The sequence below is a fragment of the Pantherophis guttatus genome, chromosome 2 (genome assembly GCF_059756535.1).
Source record: "Pantherophis guttatus breed Tessera chromosome 2, ASM5975653v1, whole genome shotgun sequence".
NCBI lineage: Eukaryota > Metazoa > Chordata > Lepidosauria > Squamata > Colubridae > Pantherophis > Pantherophis guttatus.
In genome coordinates this window covers 15,652,102-15,671,798 of record NC_142064.1, presented here as the reverse complement: position 1 = coordinate 15,671,798, position 19,697 = coordinate 15,652,102, and the positions used below count along the sequence as shown (strand labels likewise).

Genomic DNA, 19,697 nt, shown 5'->3' with positions numbered 1-19,697 from the left:
AGGAAGGGTGGATTATTTTCTCTCTCGAAAACATTCAAGGAACCTTTGGATCAACAGTATCTCTGGTATCAGAATGATACAATTTTTCATTGCACAGAAAGTTTCCACGCTGTGGAGATTTCTAGAAGTCTGACAAATACTAAAATAACCTTCTTCTTTTTTTGCCATTTTGAAATAATTTGGCTTGAAGATCAAGAATTTTTTTTAAAAAACTTTCTTGGCATCATAAGCAGAGCTCCCAGGCTTTGAGGAATTATGTATTATACAAATATAAACCAGTCCATAACATTCAAACTTTTGTTGAACTAATGAATGAGACATTTCATGTTCAGCTCAAAAAATATTAGGATCTTATCGTTTTGATCAAGTATTGACTTTTCATACCGACCTGGCTGGTATATCAACCTAATAAGGTAATATATAATTATTTTCTCTCTCCTTCCTCTCCAATACAGGGTAAACCAGATTTAAACACAACGTTGCCAATCAGACAAACAGCTTCTATTTTTAAACAGCCTGTTACCAAAGTTACGAACCATCCTAACAACAAAGTGAAGTCTGATCCACAACGAGTGATTGAGCAGCCCAGACAGGTAATAATGATAGACTTCCTTTTCTTGATATGTTCTAGAACAGGAGTGTCAAACACGAGTTCATTGAGGGCCGCATCAGGGTTGTGTTTGACATCGGGGCGGGGGGGAGAGGGGGCGCGTAGTAGTGGGGGCGTGGCCAACTTGACGTCACTCGTGTTGGGGCTGCCGTGTGGTAGCCTGAGTGCTTTGCCAATGGAAACGGGCTCCCGAGCTCTGTTTTTGGCTGCGACGGCCTCCTGCAACCCTCTACCAGTGAAAACAGAGATCGGGAGGGCCCTCCCAAGCTCCATTTTCACTGGTAGAGGCTGTTGTTTCCAGTGCAGTCCCGTGGGCCAGATCTACAGTAGTAACCAAAATTGTAGAAACTTTTTCGGAAAAGTGTATTTTTGAGGCTTAATGGCTAATAACACAACTTTTTTGTTTTTGGAGTTTCAAGATAATCCTATTCCACTGCTGGAATGCCCTGGGAATAGCCCAGACCTTAACCCGATTGAAAATCTATGGAGCTGACTAAAGAAACGTGTTAGTCAGAAGTGAACCAGCAATAAAACCCAGTTCATAGAAGCAATCATAATCATTCCATCTTGGTTTCATGTTATAACAGCTGCAGAACTAAAAGACTTGGTTCACTCCATGGGAAGACGTTGTAAGGCCGTAATTCATGCTAAAGGTTACCCAACTAAGTATTAACTGACATGGTGATAGTTTTCGTATATCTCGTTTTTTCTACGGGTTTCACTTTTCTTCTTTATACTGTAAGTGCTATTCTAATAGCAAATCCTTCATAAAAGTTATTGCATTACATTCTTGATTAAATTATCTTTCCATTGATAGATAATTTTATGGTACTACTCCAAAAAAAAGTGGTGTTATTAGCTAGTTTTAGACAATACACTTTTCCCAAACAGTTTCCACAATTTTGGTCACTACTGTAAGCACCCCATGGACTGGATCCGGCCCCCTTGAGTTTGCCACCGTTTTTCTGGAAGAATAATGTTGAAAATGTATCTACTTGAGTCTGTTTTATCCAAGGTGGCCCTGTATCAATGGGAGAGTGCACCTTCCTGAATTCTCTCCTTGCATTGTGTCTAAATCAAAAGTATCTCTAAGATCAGATCAAATACAGGTAGTCCTCGACTTATGACCACAATTGAGCCCAAAAATTCTGTTGCTAAGTGAGAAATTTATTAAGTTAGTTTTGCCCCATTTAATGACTCTTCTTGCCACATTTCTTAAGCGAATCACTACAGTTGTTAAATTAGTCACCCGGTTGTTAAGTGAATCTGCCTTCCCCATTGACTTTGCTTGTCAGAAGATCACAAAAGGTGATCACGTGATCCCTGGACACTGCAACCATCATATATGTGAATCAGTTGTCAAGCATCTGAATCAGTGGTGAAAATTTGTTACTACCGATTCTGTGGGCGTGGCGTGGTGGGGGAGTAATGTGACTGGGTGGGCGTGGCCAACTTTTTTTTTTGACTTGTAAAGCATTTTTTCTACAACCTTAAGAGGTTGCAGAAAAAAATGCTTTTAGAAGCCTCTGACGATCAGGCAACTCAGCTGGGATCTCCAGAGGCTTTTAAAGGCATTTTTTTTTCTACAGCCTCTTCGGCTGAAGAGGTTGCAGAAAAAAAATGCTTTTAGAAGCCTCTGACGATCCCAGCTGAGCCACACGATCATCAGAGGCTTTTTAAAAAAACTTTTAAAAGCATTTTTTTCGGCCGAAGATGTTGTAGAATGCTTTTAAAAGTTAAAAAAACAGCCTCTGATGATCACATGGCTCAGCTGGGCATGGGGGTGGGCAGGGATTTTTGCTACCGGTTCTCCGAACCACCCGCCGCCATCGCTACCGGATTGGGCGATCTGGTCCGAACTGGAAGCATTTCACCCCTGATCTGAATGTAAATCACGTGACCCTGCAACAGTCATAAGTGTGAAAAATAGTCATAAATCACATTTTTTCAGCACCGTTGTAACTTTGAACAGTCATTAAATGAACCATTCTAAATCAAGGACTATCTGTAACTTTTTTCAGGATAATAACATTCCATATTTTAAAATGTACCCTGTTTCCCCCACAAAATAAGACATCCCCTGGTAATAAGCCCAATCGGGCTTTTGAACGCATGGCAATAAGGCCAAGCGCTTATTTCAGGGTTCAAAAAAATATAAGACAGGGTTTTATTTTCGGGAAAACATGGTATTAAGATTGGGTGAAACAACCAATTACTTTTCTTAGGTGATTATTTCTGTAGTATCAGAAATGTTGGGTTGAGTTCTTTGGATGACTAGGCCATTCTAAAATAATTTTTCTTCATTTTCATGCAGAAGTTCTTAGAATCGTCCCCCGTTAGAAACTCAAATATTCTTTCCCAAGAGGGTGTTTTGTATGCTATCTGGAAAGAGTGAAAGAGGTAGACTTGCTGAAGGTTCCCAGATTGAAAATTAGTTCTCCTTAGGATTCAGCTCATCTTTTATATTCTTGTCAAGAATGAACTGTGGTTTTAATAAGGAATGAAGCTTGACCCTTCAATGATTCGTCTTACTACAACAAAGTAGTGTATGTATCCTTATAGAATTGAATTATGGCATGCTTTAGAACTCCTCCTCCTCCTCCTCCTCCTCCTCCTCCTCCTCCTCCTCCTCCTCCTCCTCCTCCTCCTCCTCCTCCTCCTCCTCCTCCTCCTCCTCCTCCTCCTCCTCCTCTGTTATTTTGCTGAAAAATTCATTTGGTTTCTCCCAACCCATTTCAATTTAATATGATGAAGAGTCATTTTGACCTGCAAGAGGGATCCAGTTGGTTGATAGAGCCCTCTGAGATTCACGTTGGTGTAGTTATGAGGCCAACCAGATCTGGGATTGAGTTGAAAACCAACCAGAAGAGAAGAAGCATTCAAACTGTGCTTCTTAACCTTGAACCCCCACAAATGTTGGATGTCAGAGTACCTGTTGGTTTTTCCATTTGAAAGAATTTCGTATGATAGTCTGGAAAACAGCTCTTAGAGTCAGTGCAGCCAACTAGACAATGTTGGTATGGCTTATTGACGCCCTTAAATGCAAGGTATACTGTAACAGATACATTAAGATGTGTTGAATTCACCCACAAAAGAATGTCACTTGGCATAAACTTCCATATTATTTCATCCCATCCTTTTACCAACTCTGGAAAGAGTTTAAATCGGTTTAGCAGCCAAGTGAAATTAAACAATGGTACAGACTCGCTGGAATTCATTCTGTTGTCGAGCCCGATCTCCTGCTCGACAACACATATGGGAGGAGGAGGAGAGGAGACTGTGGGAATGTGACCCGAAGATACCTGAAAGCATGGGGATACTCTTCATAGGGGCTGGTGATGGTGGCACAGGGTGTTTAGGCGATCGGACATGTCGGAGGATAGGATCGGCAGTGAATGGAAGGATTACAGATGAGCAGAGGAGGTGGCAACATTTGATGACGTCATGGGCCAGCACAGGGATAATTGGTGGCCCATTTGAATGCCTCACTCAGCTGGATATAGCTCAGCCATTCATTATGTGTATGGGACAGGTGGAGCCTGTGCGGACATATAAAAAACGCTGAGAAGCAGTTGCTCTCAGCGCCAACTTTAAACTGATGTAACTTAGCGTTGCCGTGGAGCTACCTTGCAGCTGCAATAAACCATTTGCCATCTCCAGTTTCATAGTGGTTTGTTTGGGGCTGTCAAGGTTTGTTTAGGAACGCTGAGAGAAAGTTGGCGCTGTTCCCTTTTCTTTTACTCTGCTATCAGCTGATATTTGAGGCAGCATGGCAGAGGGAACAGACCCAGGGGTCCAGGTAGTAAATATCCACCTTTCTCCTTCATGTCCAAGTATTGCTCCGCACCAGGATTCAGGATAGATTTTTTATGTGTTCTAGAATTATAAAGGCATTATTACTATAGCTATAGCTGCCGATGCATTTGGGGAAAGTGCCCCAGCTTTTCAGACCAGTCTATGAAGAGAACATTGAACTGGGAGCCACGAATTGGACAAAAATGCTCCAAAAGAAGCATCGTTCAGGTTAAACAGCTCTCTCTTGGATTATAAGAATATTCTGAACAGCGAAAGGGCCTGGTTCAAATATCCATTCTTCTCCCGATGTTCTTCCACAGTAGAGCTAAGCCTGAACCTAAGCCTTGAGGGCTGGATATTCAATATTATACAAATTGCACCTTTATTAAAGCTAGGCAGCTTGGCTCAGCATGATAATGCCTTCCAAGAGGCTTTACTGAGTACTTAAAAGACGTGGGCCATATGCCGCCAATCTCCGTGTGCATATCTTTTGCATACGGTAATGCAAACTTAGAAATATTTATTGGGACGTACAATTGGACAAAAGGGTAAGGCAACTCGTTTCCCCTCCAGATTTTTATCCAAATGATTTCAGTTAATTGACATCCCGCACACACTCAGATGCCGTTTGGTTCCTCTTCATGGGTTCCCATCTGGGATTGGCAGGTGGGAATTAGGACAAGAGCTTCTGATTTCCTGATGGATGTGCCCAGGGCTTCAAAAACTGCAGGGGCCTCTTCATTTTCTTTGCATCTGGTCACACAAGACCCTGCTCCAACTATCTTTTAATTCCATTTTAATTAACTAATCTCAGACCATTTCTTGAAAGCCGCCATCAAATTCAATTTATTCTCCCAAATGAACATATCACTTGGATTAACGCATCTTCCAGTTTTAGCACCCAACAGCACAGGGCTAACAGAAATCTGAGCATTCTTTTATGGTTACAGAGGTTTTGATAAAAATTGATTTATGGCTATCATAAGCAGGAAGGAGGTGATATAATTTACCCTGGATTTTTTTTTTTTTTTTTTGCATTTGCATTTGCATTTGCAAGCCATTTAGGATGCAATTTAGTAAACTCTTTATTGGGATTAAAGGAAATGAGATTTATGAAGAGAGATGCTTAAGATTTTAAAAAAATAAAATAACAGCAGTCTTTCTAACCATGCTATTAGTCTATTGGTCAGGGACAATAAACCAGAAACTGCAGCTGTCTTTTGTCTGCAGTAACCAGCAGTATATTTAAACCAGGGGTCCCCAAATGTGGCCGCTTTAAGACTTGTGGACTTCAACTTCCAGAATTCTCCAGCCAGCATAGCTGGAGACCTCTAATTTAAACAATTAATAGGCTTATTTGCTAGTTTGGATGTAAATTATCAAGTGAAATTGAATTAATTAAGCCTACCTGAACTTGAAAAGTTACACAGAATTGAACCTGGTTACTATCTGAATCAGTAAGAAGTATGAATAGACCTCAGTTAGTGACTTCCTTGTTTTGCAACCATCCACAGTTATGACAGTGATGAAAAAGTAACATTATGACCAATGTTCACCTTTTTGACTTTCACAGGTCTGTAAAGCAAAGGAATGTTAAGTAAGATGTTGCCATTTCACCTAGCTGTCCCAAAGGTGCGTTTTCAAGAGGCAGCTGGACTTTCTGGTTTTTCTTTGACGACATTTCACTTCTCATCCACGAAGCGATTCAAGGTGTTGGTTACCACCTTTAAAGCGCTCCATGGCATTGGACCTGGATACCTTCGAGACCGTCTTCTGCCACCAGTAGCCTCCCACCGGCCAGTTCGTTCCCACAGAGAGGGTCTCCTCAGGGTGCCATCGGCCAAATTATGTCGGCTGGCGACACCCAGGGGGAGGGCCTTCTCTGTGGGAGCCCCTGCCCTTTGGAATGAACTGCCCCTGGAAATACGTAAGATCTCTGATCTCCGTGTGTTTCGCTGTGCCCTCAAAACCATGTTGTTCCGCCAGGCTGGGCTATGAATGTGAAGATTGTAATTGGTTTTAAATGGGATTTTAAATTTGGGGTTTTATAAATTGGGCCTATTATTTAATAATTTTAATTATTTTTAAATTTTGTCTGTCTTTGTGTTTTTAATTAGGCTTTACACCGCCCTGAGTCCTTCAGGAGAAGGGCAGTATAGAAATAAAATAAATAAACAAACAAACAAACAAACAAACAAATAAATAAGCTTCTTCAGCTTCTTCAGAAAGCTGAAAAAGCTTCTTGGATGAGAAGCGAAACTTCTTCAAACCAGAAAGTCCAGTTGCCTCTTGAAAAAACCTTTGGGACAACCAGGACCTGGCTGACCTAGAACCTCCGTAGATATTTCACTTAGCTGTTGCTTCACTTAATGACCTAGTTACCAGTCCCAGTTGTCAACATGAAACGAGTACTATTTATACCTCAGTCAAAAAATTACAAAATCTTTCAGGGAAAAAAAGGCCGTCTACCTCCATACTGTGGCATAGAATTTCCACGCAGGGGTAAACCTTGAGTCCGACTCCAGTGAGATTTTATCTTTGGCTAATGCTTAACAACGAATTCAATACCTCCCCTCTTCTACACCCACAGAATTACAATTTGTGGCAGCTTCTGGAGATGTTTTAAAGTCCACCTTTAAAGTATTGAGGACCAAGGTCTTCCAAATCAACAGATACTCCTATTTCAGACACTTTGGAGAACATGGACATTATTTTTCCAGCCAACGTTAGCTAGGAGGTTATTTGATTTTCAGCCGATTCCTGGTAATTTAGAATTATATCCCTCAGCAATCCGTTACCAGGATAAAAAGATATCCCTGAATTCGCACATGCTGGGCATTTGAAAACTCTTTTATTTCCTTTTCTGCTCCACTCCTTTCTGAGGATAACCAGCAGGAGACGAAGGCAAAACATCTTTAGAACTAGTCTGTTTATCCTCTTGAGATCTGAAAGCACTTCAGCCCACTTGGGGAAAGCCTGTGTTTAAAACCACAGAAAGAAAATGATTGCTTTTAAATACAGCTTGACTAGAACAGCATAAACACGAATTCTATAATCGAGAGGAGGCAGCCGAATGTCGGCTCAACGCAATCTGCTCGTTTTTTAACTATATAGCATTTTTTCCTCAGAGAAGCCATGGGCAGCGTTATCAAGCAGGTCTTAATTTTACAGGATGTCCTTTTGATAATTGCTTGCTAGCAAAGGAGACCAAAAGAAAAATCCTGATGTCGTTGAAGCCAATATTGAGGTAACCAGGGCAGAGATGGTGAAAATGGGGTGCCGCTGGGGAAAGAAACTTTTGTTTTGTTTCGGGTTTTTTTGTGTGTGTGAAGATAGCTTTCAAGGAGAGGGGTGGATGATGCTGCAAATAGAAAAGAGGTTGGCCCACCTCAACAGGGAAAAGATGTGGTGTGATAATCAGAGGTAGGCGGCTGGGGGTTCGCAGGGGTTCAGGAGAACCTCTAGCTAAGATTCTGTGCAGTTCAGAGAACCCCCAAATCCCACTCCTGGTTGGCCCCGCTCACCCTGCCGCTCCCCTCCCAGGAGTCCCCATGCGGCCTATTTTAGATGGAGGTAAGTGCAAGGCGCACGCGGACGCTCGGGGAGGGTGAAAAATGGGCCTACTGGAAGATTGGGAAGAAATACGGGCCCGTTTCTGGCCTCCTGAGGGCCTCCGGAGCCTGGGGAGGCCGTTTTCGCCCTCCCGGAGGCTCAAGGAAAGCCTCCAGAGCCTGGGGAGGGCAAAAACGCCGCCTCCCCATGATGCAGGAGTCTGACTAGGCCACGCCCACCATGGCCATGCCCACCCAGGCAGAGAACCCCTTGCTAAAAAATTTGAAGCTCACCTGTGGTGATAATAGAATGATGCCCCCTTTGAAATGTGCCAGAGGTCTCTCTTCCCATTGTAAGATTTCATCTCCAGAATTTCTTACCTAGCAGGGCTGTTGTTTAAGATTTTAAGAGTTGAATTCCCCACATCTGGAGAGTACCAGGTTTGGGAAAAGTTGCTTTACAAAAACAACAACAACAACAACAACAACAAAAACGGGTGAAGTAAGCTGGGGAACATTATCTGTATTTACTCAGGAACCCATAACATAGAAACTGAATTAACCCACTGCTGGGTTCCTGCATAAATTTACCAGGTTTATTGGATTTGTGCAACATGGAAACCTAAACTAAGGTTAGCATTAACATCGGCGTCTTTTGCAAATCAACCTTTTGAGCTTTTTAGTCAATCCTGTTAAATATGTGGGGTAAATATAGTCACTACCTAACCTTTCCCTTCTACACTTAGCCTTTTAAATGTGGTGAAAATAAAATAAACCTTTGCTATTGGATTTTTTTTTGCACTTACAGTCTTGTGAAAAAGCCTTTTGGCTACCTCTTTGTAAGATAAATAATATGTCAGCTCTCAGTTCATCTGAGTTTGTATTTACCTATTTTTAAGAATGGCAAAGTACTGGATGATTTTTGCTATGTCCTTTACATAGATTTACTATTTATATGATACGTAAAACAAAAAAAACAAAAACAAAGTGGGTGTACTTTCTTTTTTCATGACTGCCTGTGTAGAAAGCTCTCTCTCTCTCTCTCTCTCTCTCTCTCTCTCTCTCAATGGTGTCTGTCTATCTAGCTATCTTCTCTCTCTCTCCCCTGCCTCTCTCTCTCTTCTTAAATGGTGTCTGTCTGTCTGTCTGTCAATCAATCAATCATTGATCTACTTATCATCTATCATCTATCTATCATCTATCTATCATCTAGCTAGCTAGCTATCATCTAGCTAGCTAGCTATCATCTCTCCCTCCCTCCCACCCTCTCTCTCCTTAAATGGTGTCTGTCTATCTAGCCATCTAGCTATCATCTCTCTCTCTCCCCCGCCGTTCCTCTCCCTCTCTCTCTTCTTAAATGGTCTCTCTGTCTATCTATCTATCTATCTATCTATCTATCTATCTATCTATCTATCTATCTATCTATCTATCTATCTATCTTCTATCTCCCTCCCTCCCTCCCTCCCTCTCTCTCTCTCTCCACATGCCACATCTGCATTGTGTAGACATTTCCTGATCCATTTCCACTCCAGGGAGAGAAAAACGCAACTAGGACAGTGACGAAGGAATACTTCAAGTGTGTTTGTATGTTGGACTTCATCAACTTACGTTGAGGTCCATCCAGGTTCAAGGACAAAAGAGGCAGAAGGGGAGGCTGGTGGTCCCAGATTTAACGAAATAACGAGCCTCCCTTGACCTGCCCCGATGCCTTCATCACTTTCCCTTAAGCTTAAGTGGATGAGAAGGAAGAACAGCAGCTTTTACTGCCTGACCCAGCGGTTATTTCTTTTCAAACCTGGATTTAGTAAAGTTTCTTGGGTGAGCAAACGCTGTAAGGAAAGAATTGCTAGAAGCAATAGCAATAGCACTTGGACTTATATACCGCTTCATAGTGCTTTACAGCCCTCTCTAAGTGGTTTACAGAGTCAACGTATTGCAGTGGTGGGATTCAAAATTTACTTTACCAGTTCTGTGGACATGGCTTGGTGGGCGTGGCATGGCATGGCATGGTGAGCGTGGCATGGTTTGGTGGACGTGGCAGGGGAAGGGTACTGTAAAATTTCCATTGCCATCCCACTCCGGGGGAAGGGTACTGTAAAATCTCCATTTCTTCCTGATCAGCTGAGGCTCAGGAGGCAGAGAATAGATGGGGGCGGGGCCAGTCAGAGGTGATATTTATCAGTTCTCCGAACTACTCAAAATGTCCGCTATCGGTTCTCCAGAAGTAGTCAGAACCTGCTGAATACCACCTCTGGTGTATTGCTTCCAATAATCTGGGTGTTCTGCCCCAGCTCCGGATTCCCAAGAATTGTGACACACACCAACAGTCCTTATGAAAGTTATAACGTACCAAGAATAAACAAAGTCCGGCAAAGATTGGCAACCAGCCCAGAAAACAAAATACGATAAGACACTCACTCTCCAAAATGCTCTGTAATAATTACACGTTGTTTCCAGCAAGAAATTACTAACTGCGTGCGACTTAAATAGGCTAAGGGAGTGGCCAGTTATCCTCAAACCTTACTCTCGAGGAGACCTCCTCCTCCTGAGTAGCCACTCCTGCCTTTTGGCAGCCCTGCGTGCTCGAGCATTGAGGAGAGGCTCCTCCACTTCGCTCTCTCCACTTGAAGGAGCCTCTGGAGGTTCTGAAGGCCCTGGCTGAGTCTCTGCCTCTGGCACCACATCCTCTTCAGCCTCCTCGCTGTCCGACGCGAGCGCCGGCTGTGCAGGCTGCTGGCGCGACCCCAGCCTCCTTCTCGTCGGGATCAGCCACGATCCGCGCAGGCCACTGGCGGGCCACAACACTGGGTCCCCATTTTACCCACTTCAGAAAGGTGGAAGGCTGAGTTGAGCTTGAGCTGGTCAGGACCGAACTTCTGGCAGTGAGCAGTGAATTAGTCTGCAATACTGCATATTAACCATCAGGCCAACATGGCTCTGGAAGACCTCCAAGGTCCTTTTCAACTCTGTTATTCCGTATTCTGATTGCCATTTGCAAATCTTCCCAAATGGCTTCCAACAGGCGAAGTAAATGGAGGAAGCCTGATTTGCTTAATGGCCATATGACTCCCTTAACAACTGCAGTGATTCACTTAACAAATGTGGCAAAAAGATAGTATAATTGGGCATGATTCACTTAACAACCACCTTGCTTAACCTCAGGAATTCTGGTCCCAATGGTGTTTGTAAGTCGAGGACTATCTGTATGAGTGTGGTGGAACGAAGACGGAGAAGAACGTATAGGTAGGGAATGCTACAGATTAGGTTAGGCTTTGCTGAACTCTTCCCAACACCTCTAGAACTTTATATGCTCCGCCTTTTAATTTGCCTCTGGGATGAAAAACACGTTCAGCTGGTTTTCCATTCAGTCCTGATTCTGGGCATGTGCTCCAAAGTTTCCCTCCTTGCAGCGTTACTGATTTTTCCAGCTCCCATAATTTCTGCGAGAAATGGTTTTAAATAGCTCCTTTGCAGAACACATGTTTTGTCTGCTGAAAATGTAGGAGTCCTTTTTCACAGCATATCTTCAGTAAAGACCAAACAGAAAAGTGTGTGCGACATATTTTTTTTCTCAACTTATTGTCCTCCAGATGTGTAGGACATTAAATATTTCATTGATTAATTGATTGATTCATTATTATTTTTTTAGAAAAAATTTAGAAGAAAATTTTAGAATGTGCAGAAATGAATAGATTAACACTGAGAATAAAAGAGAAAGAGGAGTTGATTTTTTCAGGACCTGGGATAATTTTTACGATTAGTTAGAAAGGAAATATGAATAAGGGTATAGAGATAAAATAGATAGGGAAAAGATGGGAGAAAATAATCAGAAAAATAGAAACCCAGATGATGCCTAGTAAAAGGAGAAACGGGAGGGGGGGGTAAAAGGGAAAAAGTGAGATCATTATAAAAATGTACACAAATGATGAAATAGAAATAAATATTAATCAAATAAGAAATTAAAAATAGAGATAAATAGAAAATTGGGGCTGCTCGAATGCCATTCTAGATTGAACTGAAAAGGGAAACAGAGAGGGGAAGGAGTAGAGAGAGGAAGGGAGAAGAGAGGAGAGGAGAGGGAGAGAAAGAAGAGAGGGAAAAGGAGAGGAAGAAAAGGGAGGAAAAAGAGTAGAAGAGAAGGCTAGAAGGGGGGAAAAGAGAGGAGTGGGGAAAGAGAAGGGGAAGTAGGAAAGAGAAGGAGATGAAGAACGAAGAAAGTAGGAGAAAGAGGAAGGAAGAGAAGGGGGAGGAGAAGAAGAAAGCTTGTAAGGGTAAATGGTAAAAGAGCAGCCCCGAAAAAGTAAAAATGAAAAATGAAAGTTAAAAGATAAGATGAATGAAAAATGATGGATAAATGACTGTACATGTAAATGTGTTTACGAGAAAGAAAAATTAAAACTTTTTTTGGAAAAAAAAACCACATTCATTCATCCATCGATGTTGGCTAATGATGAGAATGAAAGTTTAGTAGATTTGGAAAGAGCCAGGTTGGGCAAGAGGACCAAGGAAGACTTGTGGCAGGCAAGATGAAATCACCGAAATAGGAAACCCATCCTGCTAGCTCCCAATGCTAGGATCCAAATGAAAGTATTTTTTTTTGTAATGCTTGCCTAGCTTCTCATAAGGGTGGAAGGTTCCTACCACCCTCAATTATTTTATTATTTCTGAATGACTACTGGAAGGACATATTCCTACTGGAAGGTGGCGCAGTGGTTAGAGTGCAGTACTGCAGCTACTTCAGCTGACTGCTAGTTCAGCAGATCAGCGGATCAAATCTCACCGGCTCAAGGTTGACTCAGCCTTCCATCCTTCCGAGGTGGATAAAATGAGGACCCAGATTGTTAGGGGGCAATATGCTATTTAGTATACTTTAGTATGCTGTCTTTGGTGTAAGCCACCCAGAGTCCTCGGAGAGTGGGCGGCATAGAAATATGACTAATAAAATAAATAAATAAATATTCTTCATCTTTCAGCCAGAATCTCCCATACTATCCTTTACATAAGATCCCAACCTGCGTGAACAAACAATTCAACCTGTTATAAAGTCATTTCAGGCATTCCCACTTAAGCACCTGATCTTGCTACAGAACTAACTTGTGCAACCAAATAACTCATTTGTTTTTCCTCTTCCAGCTGGTACCATTTTTATTTATTTTATTTATTTTTTGAAATAGCAAACAATTGATCTTTAAGACAAAGGAAAACGGGCAACAAAATAATTAAGTTGTGCTAAATGTGTAAATAGTGAATGAAGCTTTGTGACCCAAGCGGTTTCTATCATGATTGACTTAAAATTGATGTTAATTGGACAATGAAGTATTAATGATTTGCACAGGGAGCATTGCAGCCAAGCAATTACATTAACATACAAATCTCATCCGTCACATTATCAATCCAGGCGTGCCCTTCGGGGATCACATAACATTTGACATAATTGTATCCTAAATTGATTTAAAACTAACAAATGAGAGCATTTTATAAAGTCCTTCCAGTAATCATGCAAATGGCAAATGAAAATACTAGTAACGCTTGTGTTCCTGCTTCAGCTAAATGCAATGGGATTAGAAACGTATTGTCCTTTTCCTAATGAGCAATTAATGTAGGCTGAATAATTACTAGGGCTGTATGTAGTTCAAAACAATTTGGAAGAAGGTCTCGTGAGAATAGAGAGCTTCAGCTATTCCTTAAAGTTTGCCTATTGTTTTTCTGGCTTTTAAGCAAACTTAGAATAAATGTGTAGCTGTTTCAAGCACTGCAATCCATTCCTTAATGCAGCCAAAACAGTTATTCCCCCCCCCCAGGTTTATGTACGGGTAGTCCTTGACTTAAAACGGTTCGCTTAGTGACTGTTCGAAATTGCAACGGCACTGAAAAAAGTGACTTGCGGCCATTTTTCACACTTATGACTTTTGCAGCATCTCCACGGCAACTTCATTTACATTTGGATGCTTGGCAATGGATTCACATTTATGAAGGTTGAAGTGGTCCCGGGGTCACGTAATCCCCTTTTTACGACCTTCTGACAAGCAAAGTCAAGGGGGGGAAGCCAGATCCACTTACCAACCGTGTGACCAATTTTACAACTGCCGTGATTCGCTTAACAAATGTGGCAGGAAAAGTCGTAAAATGAGGCAAAACACACTTAACACACTTCTCACTCAGCAACATACATTTTGGGCTCAGTTGTGGTTGTGAGTTGAGAACAACCTGCAGTTCACTGAAAAAGGAAGCTACTTTAACGAACAATACAGTAGTCCTTGACTTATAACCACAGTTGGGATCAGAATTTCCATTGATAAGCAAGGCAGTTGTTAAGTGAGTTCTACCAGATTTTTTTCAACCTTTTTTTTCTTTTTTTTGGCATCGTTGTTAAGCCAATCACTTCAATTGTTAAGTGAATCCTGTAGTTGTTAAATAAATCCTGCTTCCCCCATTGACCTTGCTTGTTGGAAGCTGGTGGGGAAATCATGATCACATGAGCCCAAGGCACTGCAACCACTGAAGATACATGCCAGTTGCCAAGCACCTGAAATTTTGGTCATGTAACTGTGGGCATACTCAGAGTTGTGGACGTGAGGATGGGTTGTCACCTTTTTTCAATGCCGTAACTTCAAATCGTTGCTAAACAAATGTTGTAAGCAGTGGTGGGATTCAAATAATTTAGCAACCGGTTCTCTGCCCTAATGACCGGCTGGGTGGGCATGGCCTTGGTGGGCATGGCCAGGGAGTGTGATAGGCAGCACTCGGCCTCCTGCACCCCCCTCGAAGAAAAAACAGGCCGAGGGGGGGAAACGTGCCGCACCCACCACCATTTTGGGCCTAGTAGGCCTCCTGCAGGCTCCTGAGAGTGAAAATGGGCTGCGGGGGGGGGGGTGCACCCGTGCCCCGTTTTGGGCCTAGTAGGCCTCCCTGCACTTACCTGGGAGCCAAAATGGGGCGCGTGGGGACTCCTGGAAGGGGCTGGAGGAGATGGGAGGGGCTAGCCAGCAATTTATCTACCGGTTTGCCCGAATCTGCCCGAGCCAGCTGAATCCCATCGCTGGTTGTAAGTTGAGGATTGCCTCAGAGAGGTGCTGAATTTGTATACAGTTCAAATATTTTCATTTGTGACTAGAATGAGGCAGAGGGTGTCAAATTTAGCCAAAAAAGCTAATACTCAGAATCAGAATAGAGCTGGAAGGGACCTTGGAGGTCTTCTAGTCCAGCCCCCTGCTCAAGCAGGAGAGCCTATACCATTTCAGATAGGTAGCTATCCAGTATCTTCTTAAAAGCCTCCAGTGATGAAGCACCCACAACTTCTATGTTGGATAACCATTTGTCTGAAGTGGTGTAGGGTTAGAGTTAGGGTTTCCTGCCTAAGCAGGGGGCTGGACTATAAAACTTCCAAGGTTCCTTCCAGCTCCTATTCTATTCTATTCTATTCTATTCTATTCTATTCTATTCTATTCTATTCTATTCTATTCTATTCTATTCTATTCTATTCTATTCTAGTCTAGTCTAGTCTAGTCTAGTCTAGTCTAGTCTAGTCTATTCCTATTCCTATTCCTATTCCTATTCCTATTCCTATTCCTATTCCTATTCCTATTCCTATTCCTATTCCTATTCCATCCCCATCCCCATCCACTCTTTAAAGAAAGTCCACAGTGCTTTAGGACAGGGATGTCCATCACTAGCAAGGGAATTCTAGGAGTTGAAGTCCACAAGCCTTAAAGTTGCTGAGGTTAGACACCCCTGCTTTAGGCCCTTAAACCCAGATTCTCATCCAAGCGTCATCTCTCACCGGACTTCAATCCCCACCGGGTTTACCAAGCATCGCTTTGACAACCCTGTTGCAGAGTTTTAAACCCCCAGGGTCCCGCTCTGTAGGGCATGAATTGCATCTTTTGTGTTATTAGCCTAATGATTTGCATTGACTGGAGGTGACAGCTAAATGTCAAATTTGCAGCAGGAAGGAAGGGCTGTACCGTTCAGTGTGTGTGTGTGTGTGTGTGTGTGTGTGTGTGTGTGTGTGTGTGTGTGTTGGGTGGGTTAACCCTTTATTCCCCATGCTCGGTTCTAAGATCCCTTTTTTTTCTTCAGGCAGCCAGCAAGCACCCTGTTGCCCATTGTGAGACTAAGCCAGGGTGCTTGCTGGCTGCCTGAAGAAAAAAAGCCTAGAAACTAGTGGATTGGGATTTCACTGAACTAAGGCTGCATAAAAATCTTGGTTTACATAGGAAGAACCTGGCTAAAGAGAAATACACATAAAGGCCTACGAATATATATATATATATATATTTGCATGACTATATATATAGTCATGCAAATAGCAGTTTTGGTAAAGACCTTTGAGGGTTTTTTTTGCTGCCTCCCACACTGGTTGCGATTCCATTCTTAGCCAGGCCCGTCTGGGCTGCTAATGCTTCCGGTTTTTCAAACCACCTGTAAAAACGCAAATGTGCATTTACATTTTACATCTCGCTTTGCACTGTGCAGGCAGGCTGCTTTAAAAGGGTTGCCTGCTAGCTTGAGTGTGAAAAGGCAGCGGAAAGTAAACCACGGAAGGATGATTAATTATGACAGATAGAGAGAGAGAGGGGGGGGGAAGGAAGTCTGTGAAAAAGGGTTGTTTAAATAATAAATTGCCGGGCTGAGCATTCTTTGGCTCAAGTGGCTAAGACACTGAGTTCGTTGATCAGCAGTTCGGTGGTTTGAATCCCTAGGACAGATCTCCTGCTTGAGCAGGTGGGGGTTGGACTAGATGACCTCCAAGGTCCCTTCCAACTCTGTTTACTGTTAAACTTAAACTTCCTGGAAAAAAACAGGAAGTTTTTGTATGGTTGGGTAGTATTGGTAGAGGTCTCCCTTCAGCGTGTGCACAAGACAGCAATTTATATTTTTATATACAAGTAGTCCTCAACTGCAAGAATTCATTCAATGATACTGAAAAACCTGTCTGATTACCAGTCCTCACATTTAATGACCATCACAGCATCCCTATGGCCGTGTGATCAGAATTTGGGTGCTTGGTAACTTGCATGTACTTATGATGGTGGCAGTGTCCCGGGCTCATTTGATCACCATTTTGGGATCTTTCCAGATGGTTTCTGAGAAGCAAAATCAATGAGGAAGCCAGATTATTATTATTATTATTATTATTATTATTATTATTATTATTATTATTATTATTATTATTATTATTATTATTATTATTTGAATTTGTATACCGCCCTACTCCTGAAGGACTCAGGGCGGTGATCAGCCGAATAAAATACATATAATATAAATGTTAAAAAACCATTAAAATACAATTAAATAATTGGCCCGGAAAACGAGATTTAAAACACCCCAAATGCATAAGACAAGTTTCAAATTTAAAAATTTAAAAATGTTTTAAAAACAATTTAAAAGAGAGGTTAGGCCAGGCCGGCCTGCTGAAATAGAAATGTTTTGATGTGCGTAGGTCCGGGATCCTCCGTATCCAGGGGGAGCTCGTTCCAGATGACGGGTGCCCCCACAGAGAAGGCTCTCCTCCTGGGGGCCGCCAGTCGACACTGTTTGGCCGACGGCACCCTGAGGAGCCCCTCTCTATGGGAGCGTACTGGTTGGTGAGAGGCTACTGGTGGCAGAAGGCGGTCTCATAAATACCCCGGTCCTAAGCCATGGAGCTTCACTTAATGACTCTAGAATTCACTCAATGACTGCAGTGATTTGTTTAACAACTGTGGCAAAAAAAACAAAAAACCGGTCATAAAATTTGGACGTGACTTGCTTAACAATTGCTTTGCTTAGCATTTGAAATTCTGCTTTCAATTTGGTTAAGGGTTACCTGTATGTATCAAAATAAACAAAAGTAGCTGCTGTTCTAATGGCTGCAGAAGAGCCATAAGATGAATATCTATTTCAAGGGTGTCAAACCAGGGGTGAAATGTTCCCGGTTCGGACCAGATTGTCCGATCCGGTAGTGATCGTGGCGGGTGGTTCGGAGAACCGGTAGCGATCGCGTCGCGAGGCTCCGCCCACCCGCCCGGTTGTCATTACTTCCTGTTTTTAACCAGGAAGTAATGTGTTTTGTATCCTCTGTGCATGCACAGAAGGTTTTGCTTTTTTACTTTTCAAAGTAAAAAAGAAAAGGCTCTGACGATCACAGCTGTGCCTCATGATCGTCAGAGTCTTTTTTTTTTTACTTTTTAAAAGCATTTTTTAACAACCTATTCCGTGATGGTGAACCTATGGCACGGGTGCCACAAGTGACACATGGAGCCATATCTGTGGGCATGCGAGCATTGCTGTAGCTCAGCTCGCTTCACTTCGCTTATCAATCACATCACTTGACAGATTTTCTGGTCCCTATTGTCAGTGGTGAAATCTAAAATTTGTTACTACCGGTTCTGTGGGCGTGGCTTGGCGGTGGGGTAATGTGATGGTGGGCGTGGCCAATTTTTTTTTTTTTAACTTTTAAAACCATTTTTTTCTACAACCTCTTCGGCAAAGAGGTTGTAAAAATATGCTTTCAAAAGGCTCTGACGATCCCAGATGAGTTTGCCTGATCGGCAGAGGCTTTTTAAAAAGCCTCTGCCGATCAGGCAACTCAGCTTGGATTGTCAGAGGCATTTAAAAGAAAAAAAGGGTTTTTTTTTCTTTTAAAAGCCTTTGAGGATCCCATCTGAGCGTGCGATCGTCAGAGGCTTTTTTTTTTTTTTACTTTTAAAAGCATTTTTTGGCCAAAGAGGTTGTAGAAAAAATGCTTTTAAAAGTAAAAAAAAAAAGCCTCTGATGATTGTGCGGCTGAGCTGGGCAATGGGGGGGGTGGCAGGGATTTTTGCTACCGGTTCTCTGAACCACCCGCCTCCATCGCTACCGGATCAGGTGATCCAGTCCGAACGGGGAGCATTTCACCCCTGCCTATTGTGGTTCTAAGCCAAGGGCTACCTGTATGATTGGGTGCATGTATAGTAACGTATAATTACGGTGTCCATTAATCATGGTTGTTGGGGTTTTTTTTAATCTTTTTTAGCTTTTCTGGGAGAAGAGGCTTCAAGGCTTAAGTGCATCAGATGTCAGTGAGCAGATCATAAAATCCATGGAGCTTCCTAAAGGTCTTCAAGGTAATGTTGAGGTTTTAATGGATCCCTTTGAGCGGATGGATTTAGTGGTAATCCACGAATGGAAGTGCAGGAAATCAGTTTGCACAACCCAGCTGGGGAATTTTGGGAATTGAAGTCCACACATCTTAAAAGTTGCCAAGTTGGAAAAACACTGTTCTAACAGACTGCAGGGAGTCCTCAATTTACGACGTTTTGTTTAGTGACTGCAGTTACAACGGCACTGAAAAAAGTGACTTATGATCGCTTTTCACACTTACGACCATCGCAGCATCCCCGTGGTCACATGATCAAAATCCAGATGCTTGGCAACTGGTACATATTTACGACGGTTGCAGTGAGCGTCCTGGGGTCAGGTGATCCTCCTTTTGCGACCTTCTGGCAAAGCAAAATCGGTGAGAGAAGCCAGATACACTTCTCAACTATGTTACTCATTTAACAACTGCGGTGATTTCATTTAACAATGGTGACAAAGAAAGGTCATAAAATGGGGGCAAAACTCAATGAACCACTGTCTCGCTCAGCGACAGGAATGTTGGGTTTCACTGTGCTTGTAAGTCAAGGACTTACAACCTGCGTTATATCAATGACAGGTAGAATTTGCTTGTTCACCAACTGAGCTCATGCTAAGCTTTGTCTTTGGGGACAGAGAATTTA

The 19,697-nt window shown here is 42.5% G+C and overlaps 1 protein-coding gene across 1 annotated transcript in view; it reads left to right on the top strand.

The window, feature by feature from the left end:
- Positions 1–19,697, top strand: part of MBD2 (methyl-CpG binding domain protein 2) — a 70,577-nt gene that overhangs the window by 35,491 nt on the left and 15,389 nt on the right. Inside the window, exons 3-4 of the mRNA XM_034401564.3 lie at positions 456–593; positions 18,953–19,043. Of these exons, the coding sequence (XP_034257455.1) occupies positions 456–593; positions 18,953–19,043 (229 nt within the window). The remainder of the gene's footprint in view (positions 1–455; positions 594–18,952; positions 19,044–19,697) is intronic.